Genomic DNA, 16,028 nt, shown 5'->3' on the forward strand with positions numbered 1-16,028 from the left:
GTAGTGATCTGAGCCTGTGTCTACTCTTCAGAGGACTTGTAGATCTGTTTGTGGTGACATTTGTCCATGAAGACATGATCTAGTTACCATTGGCATTCTCCTTTAGTGCAGTCAGGATGTTTCCAGGTTTTGAGGTTACATCTTGAAATATGTGGATTTTGAGATTAAGTTGTGGTTTCTGTAGAGATCAGTGAGTCTCTGTCCGTTCTCATTTGTTCTCTTTTGGATGAGCCATTTTCCAATGATGTCACGGTATCTTCTTTCTCTGCCTAGTTGAGCACTGAAGTCTATGATTAGTTGTTTAATTTTTGAGGATGTTATTTATGGTCTTGTCGTGCAGGTCCCAGAACATTTCTTTTTTGTTATGGTCTTTTGGAGATTTGTTTTTATTATTAGTGAGAGCGTGGGCATTTATTATGGTGTAAATTTTATTAAATACTTTTAGGGTGAGTGTTGAGATTCTAGGGGACTGTGTCTTGAATTCTTGTTCAGAGTTTATTATTTTAATGCTGATCAAAAAACCTGTTCCAAAGTGTGAAAAACTTTTCATTACTTGTCTTCCCAGGTATACCTTTGTACAGCCTAGATCCTTGATATTCCACAGCGTCCTGGTCAGTGTTTCTTATTTCCTAGTCCCTTGATGAGAATTTTATGTTGATTATTATTTTTAGTTTACCAGTCTGCATGAGTGAGTTTATATTGTGTGTGTAAATGTAGGTGATTTGCTTTGGTATGATTTTGGATTTTGTATTATTGTTCTTGTTCGTATGTGCAGCATTAGGTTATTCCATTGCTTCCAACTGCATGTTATCTTCTAACTGGGATCCCATCGTATCCAAGTACTGCCTTGTTGCTTGGTTCAACTGATGGAGTATTCCTTAAAATATCTTTCATGATTGACTGTCAAGGACAGGATTAGGTCCTGAGTTACAAATCTAGATGTGATCTAGTGAGATGAAGTGGGGTATGACTTGATGATAGATGAAGTTTGTTTAGATTAAATTCAGATATATCCAGGCACAACTAGTGCAGGCTCGATCTGACTTTGTTAGTTATTTTGGAGAAAAATTCAAAAGTCTGATCCTAAATATTACACCCAATTCTGGGGGCATTACAATACATATGCTAAATAGATTAGCAGCACAGCAAACATTCAGAATCTCCAAACTCATATTCCATTAATACATTGAAGGATTACTATTTATTTACGTTGAATACGTAAATAAATTTTTATTACTAAGTTCATAAGGAGTGTTTTTACAGCCAATTTGCAGTTTTTTTTGTTGTTCTTTTTTTTAGCTACCGTTAAAAACAAATTACAAAAATAAAAAACTAAATAATTAATGAAACATGATTTTTAAATAATTTTTAGATACCTGCAGGCCAATACACTTCATACACACCTTCGACTTTAAATGGCTATCAGTCAAAGTAAAATTTCAAATTTCATACAAAGCAAAAAGATTAATTAATGGATCCCAAAACCAAAACTGTCACCTTAAATCTTACACAATATAAAATGTTTCTTTAAAGACTATACATTTTGTTTACACAGCAATTATTTATTTGGCACAAATCAAACCTTTCATTTCTGTAAAATGATGAGATGAAGACAATGAGCTATTCAGTGATTTAAGACACTAACACTGAAAACATGGATGTTATTCATCATACAAGAATTAAACTTATGTTATCTCTCAGATGATTCTTCCTGGTACACTCTTTTAAATTTGAACATACTTCTAAACAATATATTTCCACTATATCAACTAATACCTATCTGCTAATGTAGTTTTTCAATTTTAACTTAATTTATTTTTGTTTTTATATGTGCAACCACCTACAAAGTTTTAACAATTGTGAAATTTTAACATTAAAATAAAGTAAAACATATATCCAATCACAGAACATTAAAATGTAGTACACAATATGTACTATATTATTAATAAATAGTATTGTATTATTATTATAGCATCCATGAACTGAATCCATCAGTGTTCCATAAGTGTTTAAAATCCATTTGCACTAACCATTCAACAAGATTTCAACAAAATTCATATAAAACTTTATTACTTAGATTATTGGGTGCTGATTTAAACACTGAGGTCTTATATCAAGGCACATGATATTTTTATTTATTTGGTGTCATGATCATCAACTGAATCCAGTCCTCTACAAATTAACTTTTTTCCCCTCCCCTCACAGGGCCAGACCCACATTTAAGCATTAACATGGCCATGGGAGGGTGCCTTTGCCTCTAACTCCAGAACAGGACTGCACTAAGACCAACTATATCATTCCCAGATACCCCTCCCCATAAACCAGGACTCAGTCCTTTGCACCTGGCTCAAACAGGGGAACCCTGAAGGGAACCTCTGCCAGGACTTGATCTTAACAGCTCAGGGTTTCAAGAGTCCCACTGCTTCATTACCACCGGCCCATCTATGCAAGCACGGACAAACGGCGACTCAACAGAGGGCTGTCTATCCTCCCCTCGCTTCCCGCTCTTTCCCTTCAATATCCCTGTTATGTATTTTGAAATTACCTCAAAGTTTTTTGGTCCTGCGAACATTGCAGATAATATATTCCATGTGTTTAGCCTTCCCGTCACAATCATTCCTTTGCACGATCCACCTCAGGCACTAGAAGACCACATGCTCTGGAGTATCTCTTTCACTGCAATAAGGGCAGGTTTCATATTCTGCCCTCCTCCTACTATGCAGGTCTACTCTGAACATACTGTGGCCAGTCAAGAATTAGGCGAGCCAAAAATTTAACTCACCGAATCCCATGGACCTACCTCTCTTATCTGCTGGTACATCTACCTCCCTTACTCAACATGACCTACCTTGTTTGCCAATCGCTCTTCATCTCTTCCAGAGCTACTTTTCTCATTCCTCCTTCATACAGCCTTGTTTTCATTCTCATCAGTTGCTGTAGGGGTGCTTAGGATACCACTAGGAGAGCCTTGGTCGACACTGATGAGTGCCTTCTGTTTCTTTCCGCTTCTATCGCTCTACTCCATACCGGTACGCCATACAGTAATGTCAATCTCACAACATGAGTATACAGTTTGCATTTTGAAGCACACAACCAAACACCTAGGTGTTTGGCTGTCCTCTGGTTTTGTACTTGCCAGTTCCCCACGCTGATTGGTATCAGCCCGATACTGCGCCTTCCTGCCTTACTATTAGTCTTGTTTTCTCACTGGTCAGGTGCAGCCCCTTCTCCATCACCCATTCTTGCATCATTTTGATTGAAGCATTTGCAGCACAAGCAACCCTTTCCTCTATTCTTGCCAATACCAGAAGGTATGTTGTCAGCAAATGCTATTGGTACTACTCTTTTTGGGTATCTCAGCCGTAGTACATCATCAAATATGAGGTTCCAAAGGATCAGCCCCAGCACCGACCCCTGGGGCACCCCACATATTACCTTGAATCTCAGTTTCACCTCTCCTGTCTGATATATGAGATAACTATCTGGTAGGTATCTTTGAATGGTTCTCCTTAAATATCCTGTAACTCCTCTCTCCCTCAGCGTCCAGAAGATGGTCTCCCAGCTGAGGAAGTTAAATATATTTTGCACATCTCAGAGCATGACTGCTGGAATTTTTCTTTACTCCATGTGCCTTGTGCAGCTCTATCCACTATTTCCATTATTTTTCTCCATGCGTCTGTTATCAACCTCCCATGTCTGAAACCATATTGCTTATCTCTAAATCGTCCCTTCTCGCTGATTTCTTTTCGCAGGCGCACTTCCAATATAACCCTTTATAAATAGGTCAGTATGCCCTTTACAAATTTTCATTAAATCTTTCTCATGTTCCACTATGTATTTTTGAAGGCCTGACCCCATTTTTTTGTCTTAGTATAAATAAAAGGAGCTCCAATTGGCTCGTCAAGTCCTCCATACTCCCTTTACTCCCCGGCAGTGTCTCTTCTTCTTCAGACATGGGCCTGCTTCTTTTTTTCGCTTGTTTACCATCTGGTTTTTTACCCTGGTTGCTGGTGCCACTCGTGAAGTACTTATTTCGGTGCTCTCCACAAGAGGTAGAGATTTTCGCCTCTCCATGTTCACCAGTTGCTCTAATTCAATTTTGACCCTTGGTATTGCAAAGAGGGCTGAAAACCAAGTTCTTAGACACCTCCACACTCAGTATTTTTGGGAAGTTGAGAATACTTAGAATTAAAATTACTTAACTCCACTATCAAGTTCTTATCACTGAACCAAATAAAAGTATAATAATAACGTATAATGCTTTGACAATCTATGCTATCAAAAGATAACAAATAACTGAAATAAAATTAGTTAATTCCACTATCCAGTTCTTATCACTGGACAAAATAAAATTATAAGAGTCAATGCTATCAATAATTACCCAAATAACAGTCCAATAATGTTATCAAATAAAAGTAACGAACACCTGAGCTGCAAACAGCTCCACACACTCATGACCAACTAACCCGCACTAACTTGAAATAGCTACTGACAGTCAACTATAGACCCTATTGCCAATGGCAATAAGGTCGTAAAGCTAAAAAGTTAAGTCTGTTTTCCAATGTTAATCTAAAGAAAAAACATATCCAATTATATTCTGCCAACAATTACCAATCCTACAGACCAGATAGCTAAACCAAAACCAAAAAAAAAACAGAATAAGAGCAGAGCCCACAAAAATATGTCCATATTCAACAGAACCTCTAACTCGACTCCTCTACAAATTAACATTATTAAAACACAAATTAATTACAAAATATAGGTCGATAGGGTCAATAAATTACTTTTCTTAGAAATACTTCTACTCACAGGTTTTGCTCACCAATCAACAATTAATCAAAAAACCACTTCACCCTACTTCATCAAATATGTCCAAAGTTATTTTCCATAGAATTCATCATCTGCATGGAAAGCCATAGTTAGATATGACACTAACACTAGAAACATTTTCAACTTAAAACTTACAACAAGAGGATGATTCTATAAAATGTATTACTTCTTTAAGAAATACTATCTTTAAGACATCTCGTCTCAGAAATGTGGGAATTCTAGTTGAAATATGAATCGACAAGATGTTAAAGGCGTCAAAGTGGATATGGAACATCATATTTTTCTAATAAATTGTTACTGAAAGGGTTTCACAAATTGTATTTATCTTTGAATTCTATTAATTTAAAAATACATGGTTTATTGGCATTAATAGTTATACCATTAGTACAAAATTAATTTTCTAAATCATGCAGAATTGAAAGAAAATTTATTTATTTTTTTATTTTTTACTTAAACTTTTTAACGTAATAATAAACATACCTTAAGATCTCTATGAATCAATCCTTGCAAATGAACATATTCAACAGCTCCTATAATTTGCTCAAATATACTGAGAACCTGCTTGGATTGTCTTTGCCTTTTGTTACATTCCAACCATTCACGTAAACTATCTTTACGACACAATTGCATTTGGATAAAAAGGAACATTCTAGATGAGCAACAATCTGATTTTTGTTTAAATGAATCAATTTCACTTTTTCTCAATGATAATGAGTTTGGTCTTTTATGTCTTTTAAAATTGTGACTTTGTTTTGATTTTCTATTTTTAATATTATCACCATTTTCTTCATTATAATTATTATTATCACTAAATGATGTTGTTATAGTTGTATTTGATGCTGTACTTGGACCTATCAAAATAACACTATCTTTATAACTATTGTCTTCAACATTTAGTATCGCACAATCTTTATTATCACATATTTTACCACTAGTAATATTATCATCGTGATACTTTTCATTATCATTTACAACCTCTTCACCATCATTGTCATTATGACTTTTGTTTGAATTTTCAAAAACAATTTGAAATGAATCATTGTCATTATAACTGTGCTGCAGAGGATCAACAAATGAATATCCATTCACATTATTTGCTGGAAAAGGCGATGACTGACTTGAACAACTAATCTGATTATCAGCACCTTTTGTCAAATGGCCAGTTGAAATTACTGATGTTGGATCAACGAATTCACTGCAAATCAAAATAAAGAAATCAGAAGTTAATATACCTAAAAGAAAGGCAAAAAGCAGCAAATACATGTTCAGCTAAGACTCAGTTACCCCAACATGCAAATTTAAATTCTATAAAATTCCATGGGACATTTCTGTTTTTCGGCTAGTAGTAACACAAGCCTGTGTAGTGTTTTTTTAGTTTTTGATAATTGATTTTTTTGTATTTTTTAGCACTGAATCCAAAAATAACCTTCCTTTTTTCCATCACGTTATGATTTTTTGCAAATTGCAAATTCAAAATTTGTAAAAAGTTGGAAAATTGCAAAAATGTGATAGAATAAAATAATATATATAATGTATGCAGCTGATGACGGAATCAAATTCGTGAAAGCATTTCTGTTATGTGATGAAATAAGGTTAAATCATCCTATTTCAATTGTTCTGTACTTAGGTTGATCTATTAAATATAAATTAATTAATAAAATAGATAAAAAAACATTTTTTTTATAATAAATTAATATAAAATATAAACTTTTTTAGCTTATACTACGCATTCTTTTAGCTAAACAGGTGAGTGGTCTGAAAAGGAAGGTTAGGTGGTTTACTGATACCGTAATTAATTTATTTTTATTTAATTAATTTTTATGAGGTACATCATACCTTTGGAAACCACTCCCCTCTCTTTATTCATCCTTAATAACGAAGTATAAAATACTTACAATTTTATTCCATGTGTCGAAGTTTCTTTGGACGGCTTATACTCTGCTTCATGCTTTTCCTTCTATATTCTCTATAGGGTTCATCTCAATGTAACAACCAGCAATAGTCTGCCATTATTGTAATAGTCCATTTTCCTTGATATCTGCTTTTGATTTCTTTCATGTCCTGATGAAATCTCACAACCATCTCTTTGCTAACGGCACCCGGATTTTCAGGAAAATAGTCCCCACATGTGAATTTAGGAAATGAACCTTCAAGCTCGTGAAACAGCCTAAATTTTTGTACTTCTGCAGCATGTTCTCAATGAATCATTTAAAGTTCAGATCCTTCTTACTGCCCAGAAACTTAGTTACTACGTCTTTAAAGGCTCCCCAGACTTCTTTTTCCGCAACTTCCACTTGTTTCTCAAAATTACCATGATTGAGAGGTTTTCTATTGTCAGGACCAGTAAAGACCCCCCTTTTACTTTGGCGATTTATAAGACTGGAAATTTGTCACAGATGTATTTAAAATATTTACCTTCTTTTAGTAAGGCTTTGACAAGTTGCTTCATCTAGCCTAACTTGATATACAGAGGTGAAAGGAGAACTTTATTCAGATGTATGAGAGCTTTTTGGAGCACATGTTTGGTTACAGATTCTAATGAAGCTCTTTTTGGCTAATCTTTCCTTATCCAGTGATTTTCTCTGTCCCTGCTATCCCATTCATAAAAAAAAAAGGAAACTTTGTGTAATATCCTTGCTGACCTAGGATTATCAATATTATTTTGAGATTACTGCACGTAACCCTCTTATGACTGTCGTATTTAATTTTATCGAGAACAAATTCCAAATTATCGTAACCTCTTTTTAATGGACAAAACATCCAATGGGTATTGACAGATACATATTCCCATTGTGAAAAACAGCAACTATGAGGAATCTTTTGGATGAATCTATGAACAGTCTCCATCCGGTACTTTTGTACGGAAAGTTATATGGAGTCAAAATTCCACGTACATCAGTCCAGAAGACTAATTCTCCTTCTGAAAAATACAGAAGAAAATCCTTTTCTCTGTACCTAAACCAGGAAAATGAGATGCCAGTTGCTAGCAGGTTCTTCTCTTTAAGCCTTGAACCAAGTAATTCTGAATTTTTTTGGTCAAATCCAAGTCTTGAACCAAATCGTTTAGTTCATACTATGAATAAAGCTCTGGTGCTCAGCTATCTCCGGGTTTGTACTCCTGGATTTAAATCACTTGTGGAACCATCTAAGGTAAATTTTCTAGTGGAACTGGCACTGATACATCTGGACCATGAGGAACCAGGCATAAAGCAGAGATGATATATTTGGTTTGACGATTCTTTTTTTAATTCTTCAAATTGAAACCATGAACAACAGTCGAGCAAAAGTAACAATCATTGGTGTGATTTTGTGGCTCTCACCACACCATAGGAACTCCAAATCTGAACTCTTCTTGTTCATCCTTTGACTACCGTCTAAGTCCTTCAACAGATGTATAGGAATTAAAGTGAGATGCCCAAGTTCTGTACACTTGTCGAATGAAACTAGTTTTATTCCCTTTTTTGCCTTTTCACCAATAACTCACCACAAATGTAAAAAAAAGATCTGCAGAATTTTTGCCACCTCTTGAAGCCATTTTGAAAATGGAAAGTTTGTTTTATGACCTGAAAATAGATTTTCCACCAACAAAAACAAGTTTGATTGTAACAATTCTAAATTTTGACCTAATTAAATTGGTTAATTTATTTGTATTTTGTACATTTTATTTTATAGATTTCTTAATACGTCGACGGACGATTTTTAAAAGTTAAATTGATTTTTTAAAAAACAGATTATGGATAATTGCAGCATGATTCATTATGCAAATTCTTTCTTAAAATAAAATTCTATCGTTATATGAAAACATGCTTGCAAATAAAAGAAACGTTTCCCGCAGAAAGCATCACATTTGTATGCGTACACGTACTCACACAAACTGTAATAGTTCTGAGAAATGGTGGTGGGGTTAGACCGGTGAGACCGTCAGAAAAATGCAGTTGTGTTGGAATTCGTCGCAGTGACTATATTAAAGAAAAACTGTTTTTGAGATTTAAAAACTATGTTTTATACAGTATACAGGCATGAGAAACTAATATTAAAGGCCTCTCCATAAAAACATTTTATAGATCCATTAGAAAATTGCTTATCCGTCCCGACTATATAAAAAAAATTATTATTAAAAATGTATTTTAATTTAAAATACATTTATTTCAATGTAAATAATTTTTATTTTTGTGTATAATTTAAATTTGATGTTTTATCAGAAGCTTACAAAATGGTGTCCAAACAGAGACCTGAAGCTTACATAATGCAGGATGGAAAAAACTCAATTTACACACAATGATGGTTGAAACAGCACAACAGTAGTTGCACAGAGCATGAATGGTACGGATAACTGCCAATAAACATGTTACATTTTCTTAAGTCCTGTCACAACCTGTTGTTGGCCAAGTTGTCGACTCCCATGCATTCACTGAGTAATGGATAGTCAACTCTCCAATCGCCTCATATCATCAACCCAAACTCCCCCCACCCTTCTTTTTAGACCACTCAACTGTAGTTATAAGAACACATAGTATAAGCCAAAAAAGTGAATATATTATATTAATTTATTATTTAAAAAAATGTTTTATGTCTTATTTTATAGTATCACATTTTTGCAATTTTTCAACTTGTTACAAACTTTGAAATTTGCGATTTGTGAAAAATCCTGACATGACAAAAAAAATTAAGATTATTTTCAAATTCAATGCTAAAAAATAAACAGGAATCAATTATCAAAAGTTAAAAACCATTCTGTAACCCAAATTTTGCAGGCTTGTGTAATCAGCTGATACAATTAATATTTACTGTGTTATTCATTTATATTTCTATAGTGAGAATAATGTTTAAATATACAATACAATAACAAGATTTTAGCTTCACATTAGTGGAAAAGTAATACAGACACTGTCTTCATCCATGAAGAATGCCAAATGAAATTTACTAATCCTTTATAAGAAAAATGACTGCAAAAAAATTATTATCCATCCATTGACAATGAAACTAATGTTACTTATCAACAGACTCCCAAGCTACAATTAGGCACTTGACCCATCTTTCCGTCAGCTTTTTTATTCCAGTAGTAAAGAATTGTTCACCATGGTTTTTTAGCATTCTTATAGAGCATTCTTGACCTGCTCATTGATTGTTACTGAATTTTCAAGGAGTTTTTTTTGAAAATGCCTTGACATGTAAAATCTCTTTGAGAGGACCAAACAAAAAGCTCTGTCCAAGATTGAGATTGTAAGATCAACATGTCAATACTTCCCAATCCAACTATTAAATAGCTTTCCAAGTCTTTTGAACGGTATGAATGCTATCATGCAGAAGAATTATGCCTTCAAGAAAGAATCAGAACGTTTCCTCCTTGGGTTTCATGTTATTTTTTAGTTTGTCACAAGAGTACTTATTATTGATAATAAATTGTTCTTCTAAATAATACTTTGTATACAAACTCAAATAATGTACCGAATAGACTGGGTCTTTATAATCCCAAATACAGTTAGCAGCACTTTATTGGCTGACACATAGGTTTTTAATTTTTCCTAGTGGGTGAATTCAGATCTTTCCATTTCATTTCCTGATATTTGGATTCCAGTACAAAATGAGAGTCCAAGTTTTATCAGAAGTTACTATGCGATCTAAAAAAGCATTACTAAAAACCACTACTAATTACACTACAAATTTCTGCAATTTCCCAAATTTTTAGCATTTGTCCTTGCAAATAAGGCTATTAGAGTCGACAATTTGAAATAAACAAAAGAAGTAACAGTGGAAATTATTTTAGAACAGCTGATATTTTTACGTCAAGGGTGCCAATTTGAATGTCAGATAGTTTCAGTTTATTCTATTAAATATTTTTTTCTACTACTGCCACCTTTTCCCTTTAATTACGGAATGACCCTTAAACATAAAAAAGTAGTAATAATAGTATATATATATACACACACACATACATAATATTATGATATAGTATTGTATTATTGTTTTTCGCCCACAAACAAAAAAAAAAAAAAGTATTGTATTACAACATAATTCTGCATATTTAACACTAATAAATAATTTATTGACGTGCATTACTGCAAAAGATTTCAGATAAATTAAATATTTATCAGTTTACTTAATTACTTACTGCTTTATAATTGTTTGGTATTTTACACATTTTTTTATCAATTAAATAACTAATGGAACACTGCACACTTCAAAAGCACTAACCAGGAAAACGCTTAAAAAATAAAAGTAATGATTTTATTAACAATTATATGAATTATAATAATATTATTATTACTATTATCAAAATATTTGGATGAATATAATAATACTGTTCAGTTTTCTTTATTCTGCCTTTAAAAGTTCTAATGCCAGAGGTTAAATCACCCATTAAAACATAACTTTCAAATATTTGTCAATATTAAATCTCTGTGATGAGATCAATTTTTAGATGCAGAAAAACAGTGGTAAATAATTTGTGTGATGAGGAATTTAGAAATGGTAATTAAAGAGTTCCTGGTGAAATCACTGTAATACTTTAACTATTTAATTTGCTGTTTGGTACTATCTTTCCTTTCCAATGTTTTTCCATGAGAAAATTTATAATAAAACATGAGAAGAAATAAATGAGTTTGTTAATTAAAACTATCATTAAATAATTAGTAATTCTGATTTTTTTCTTTCCTTCCTTACAATAATTATTGACTATCAACCAGAAATTAAACAAGCGGTGGAAAATTACAATCTCAAAAAAATCAATTTCTCAATCAAGAATCAATTTTTATTTTCTTCAAAACTAATAAATAATTTATTTAAAGTTGTAAATATCTGGTCATTACATATTCTATAATATAAATTTTTCAGATAAATCAAGTGTTAAACAAAATATAGAGATTCTACTACAATTGTTGTGTTTTTTTTCTAAAAGCTACAATAAATACTAGTAAATTCATTTCAGTATAAGATTTCTAAAATACTAGAAAAACAGGATTAATTATAGCCAACTTCCAATTATCTGTGATAATAACCAGGAAGAAGATCACAAATAATCCAAAATTATGGTTGGTCCAAAACTAATATTTAATAAAGTAATATGTGTTAAAATGACCAAATTTTATATGATAGTTAATCTCTCTTTGCTTGCTTTGTGATCAGGTGCAAGTTTTTCTCTTTCAAAGGCTAATGTTCGCGTAGGCAAGCACTTCCAATTAAGCCAACTCTCTTATCCATTATAAATCTCATGACTTAAATTTTCTTTTACTATAAATTCATTGAAAACTTTTATAAATTCATCAGCTGTTTTCTTCATTACGGCAATTTCAATGGATGTCATGGCGGTGCTTGAACCTAGTTAACCACCCCAGAAGATGCTTCAAAATTTCCCTCAAAACCAAGTTTATAAAAAAAAATTTAGCCTGAATTGCACAATTGGGCCCAGATACTGGACTACCCTTAACCCTGAACTGCTGTTGCATGAACCACTCTACCACAGTATTGTCAAACATTTCATAAGAAGACTTTTTCAAGGTTTTGCCTTGCTTCATTCCACTAATACCTTAAAAAGTAATCAGTTTTTCCATATTTTTATGAGCATCAATCACAATGTTATCTCCAACATTATATCCCATAGAAAGTTGCTTTACAGTTAATCCTTAATCTAAATTCTCTAAAATTTCTATTTATTGCTCAATTAACAATAAAACACATTTTCATTGTGTTGTCAATGACAACCACAATCACCCACTGAAGCCACAGTATGTACATATCTTGAAAACAAAATTTATGGACAAACTAATCATGAAATCTAAAAAAACAAGAAATTTATTAAAAAAAGAAATAGAACAATAAAAAATACCAACACAGTTAAATGTACAAATTGTTTGAGTGTCACACAAATAAAAAAAAACGTTCACATGTGGAATAAAGCTCTATAACCTACAAATGAGAAGTATCAACTAAGTCTACATAATGGATTAAGTTGTGTAATCATCATCGTTAGTTGCATAGAAAGACTGATAACACTGATAAAATTGACAGAAGCCTACAGTATTTTTTATGATTAATTGTTTGGGAATGGATGGGTGAATGTGTTCGTCCATCCATTCCTAAACAGTGCTTGTATATTAACAGGATTCATATATTATAGTACAGCATTATCATGTTCAAAAAAAGCACACATTTAAGTAGCTAATAAATGAAGGAGTAAAACCTATCACGAAAGACAAAAATACCAACATTTTTAACTTCTTTGTTTTTAAAACTTGTTTTTCTTACGAGAGGCATCACGTTAAGCTGCAATGCAATTAAACCATTCGCAGATAATCAGGAGTTGGCTGTAAATACTACGTGAATTAATTATTTATGTTATAAATTTATTTACATTGATCTATCATCCCACAATTTATCTTGTGCTTCCTGCCAACCAGGAGGAGGACACTCTAGCCAAGCATTAAAATACCGAACAATATTCTTGTGATCTAGCTTAGCAAGTGCTTTTACTTCTCTCATTACACGTTCTCTTGACTCCTGTCTTAAAAAAATAAAAAACATTAAGTAATATTTAAAAATAAATTACAGAATACAGCTATTAAGATAATGAAAAATAATTTCCATTACTACTTTACTAACTGTTCAACATAACTGTCTGTCAAACTATAACCAAAAACTAGAAATATATTAACATTTTAAATCCACAAACTTTCAATATCTTATTTTAATAATAAGCACACATAAATGACAAACTTTTGTATTAAAAAAACATTGTGCATTAACCAGGACCCCAATAAATACAGGGCACATCTGGACATCTGACACAGACCCTAACATCCTTTGTCCTTCTTACTATAGCAGTGACTCACTAAATAGGATTTAAAAATCTTGGAGTAGGGTAGATCTGAGAGATATATGAATACTATCTGCATATTTACAGTATAGCTATACAGAATTCAGAAATTTTTTATTGACACATTAATTAATTAAAACAAATAAATCAGTCACCATCAAAATTAACAAACAACTTATAGTTTATCTTCAAATGGTTCTACAGTAAAATAACTTTTTAAAACATATCATATTTTGCATATTCCTAACAAATATCAAAATTTAAAAAAAATATAATCTCTACTTCTTGAGGAAAAGATGCAAATATTAACAAAACTTGAATGTATGGATTAGTAAACAGATTAGTTAACACTTTCAGTCAATATATTCAATATCCAAGGGACAGCTTTACAGGTCTCCTTTTAATAAATGAGAATTCCTTAACCAAGCATACTTAAATTTTATTTTTTCATGTATATTATTAAACTTATTTTTTATTCATATCTAAACAAATTTTCATTTTCAAATTAGTTTTTATTACATCAGTACTACACATTTAATTCAACTTTTTATATTTTATTTCAACCAATATCAATTTACTTTTACATGTGTAATGGCCAACAACAAGCAAACACCTGAAAAGTTGTAAAATCCATATATATTGATAAACACAGATTAGGAGTGTTTTGAAGCAAAAATTCAGAAAAATAAAGTTTTGAATCAGTTTTATATTTTACCACACACATTATATTATATTAGCCAATTTTTAAAATGACACCTAAAATAGCTTCAATTCCAATACAGTTACATCCTTCCAACCATGTCAACATTTGTTTTTTAATATACCATAACTTTTTTTAAGTGCATGCCTTTTTATGTCTTATATTACATCACTAATTCACTAACAAGAACATCAACAAAAAAATAGTAATGAAAAAATTCATTCCTAAAATAGCCATTTAATCATTTATAGTCGTTATTATAACATTCATCATAAGGAAAGGTAACATTTTGGATCTTAAAAACTTATTTTACATTCATTGCAATATGATTTCATCATTAGAGAAAAAATTTGTGTAAGTATGATTTACTTCATAATCAGATTAAGCTAGAACAACCAGGTTGTGTCACCATATCACTCGCTAACATAAGCAAACACAACTATAATTGCATTTGCACAGTCCACGTAATAAGAGTAGTTTGATAACTATTTTTTTTTTGTCTTCAGTCATTTGACTGGTTTGATGCAACTCTCCAAGATTCCCTATCTAGTGCTAGTCGTTTCTGATAACTGTTATTGAACGCAATTTCATTACTACAAAATTTCTTACCAAGGCAACACAGGGTTATGATGTTATTAAAAATGTGCTTCACAGTAAATCAGATGAGAACACACAATGCAGTTAATACCCAATAAACGACTAACTGATCTGATGATAGTAAACCAGAAAGGACTAATAAACTTAACATACCCAACTGAAACTTTCATGTAATTGTATCTTTGTTTTTTGAAAAAAAAAATATTGATATAATAATTTTTATTGTCAACTCATCTTTATGAACAAAATAGATTAAATATTTGCTATAAAGATGGACACCAGCTAGAAAAGTTGAGAAACATTATTTTTAAAAAAAGAAAGTAATCTGAAAAAAAAAACTATTTTAAATAAGCGGTTTACAATGAATAATCCACAAAACAAGGAAATATCCTTCTGCTTCACTCGAAAGATTGGGCAAAACTGCTGCTCCAAAAATCATCTTTCATGAACCATTCAAAATTCAATAATCCCATTGGTTTACTCTTAGAAGTAATTGTCAATCTTTCCTTATTCATCTTTTACAACTGCTTATGCCAATTTATTTATAATCTTTAATCTACTCTTCTGTATAAAAATAGACATTTAAATCCTATGAATATCAGCACATGAGAAAATAGAAATAAATATAATAAAAGATAAAAAATAATGCTGTATTATCAATGATAAAACAATTTTATAAAAATAAACAATTTATAATATTTTAAGAAAATAAAGATATTTCTTTACAGAATATGTATACATATTGGGTGGTTTTTTTCTTCTTTTTTTTTTTATTTAAAAATGTTATTTCTCATTTAGTAAGTCATTTATTCATTAGAGAGGAGTATTATTATTCAGAGTATGGGAAAATGGAATTAAAAATATATTACTCATACTTGGCGACCGTAATTTATTACTTAACATATATTACTTACTTAAAATATATAAGTATATACTTATAATATATAATTTACTGTTAGCGACCATAATTTAGTGATAATGAAATATAGATTGGGGTTTAGAAACCTGAAGAAAAGTCAGATGATAGGTGGAATTTAGAGAAGCTTGAGGAAGAGGAGGTAAAGATTTTTGACGAGGACATCGCAAGAG

At 31.6% G+C, this 16,028-nt stretch overlaps 1 protein-coding gene across 3 annotated transcripts in view; it reads right to left on the reverse strand.

Annotated features, from left to right (window-relative positions):
• The window catches only part of PEK (pancreatic eIF-2alpha kinase), a 112,347-nt gene that overhangs the window by 31,163 nt on the left and 65,156 nt on the right, over nucleotides 1-16,028 (reverse strand). For all 3 annotated transcript variants that reach the window (XM_075365695.1, XM_075365694.1, XM_075365696.1), the window contains exons 11-12: nucleotides 13,181-13,330; nucleotides 5,311-6,025 (exon numbers count right to left, since the gene is read on the reverse strand). In XM_075365695.1, the coding sequence (XP_075221810.1) occupies nucleotides 5,311-6,025; nucleotides 13,181-13,330 (865 nt within the window). The remainder of the gene's footprint in view (nucleotides 1-5,310; nucleotides 6,026-13,180; nucleotides 13,331-16,028) is intronic.

This window comes from Lycorma delicatula, chromosome 5, assembly GCF_047948215.1.
Source record: "Lycorma delicatula isolate Av1 chromosome 5, ASM4794821v1, whole genome shotgun sequence".
Lineage (NCBI taxonomy): Eukaryota > Metazoa > Arthropoda > Insecta > Hemiptera > Fulgoridae > Lycorma > Lycorma delicatula.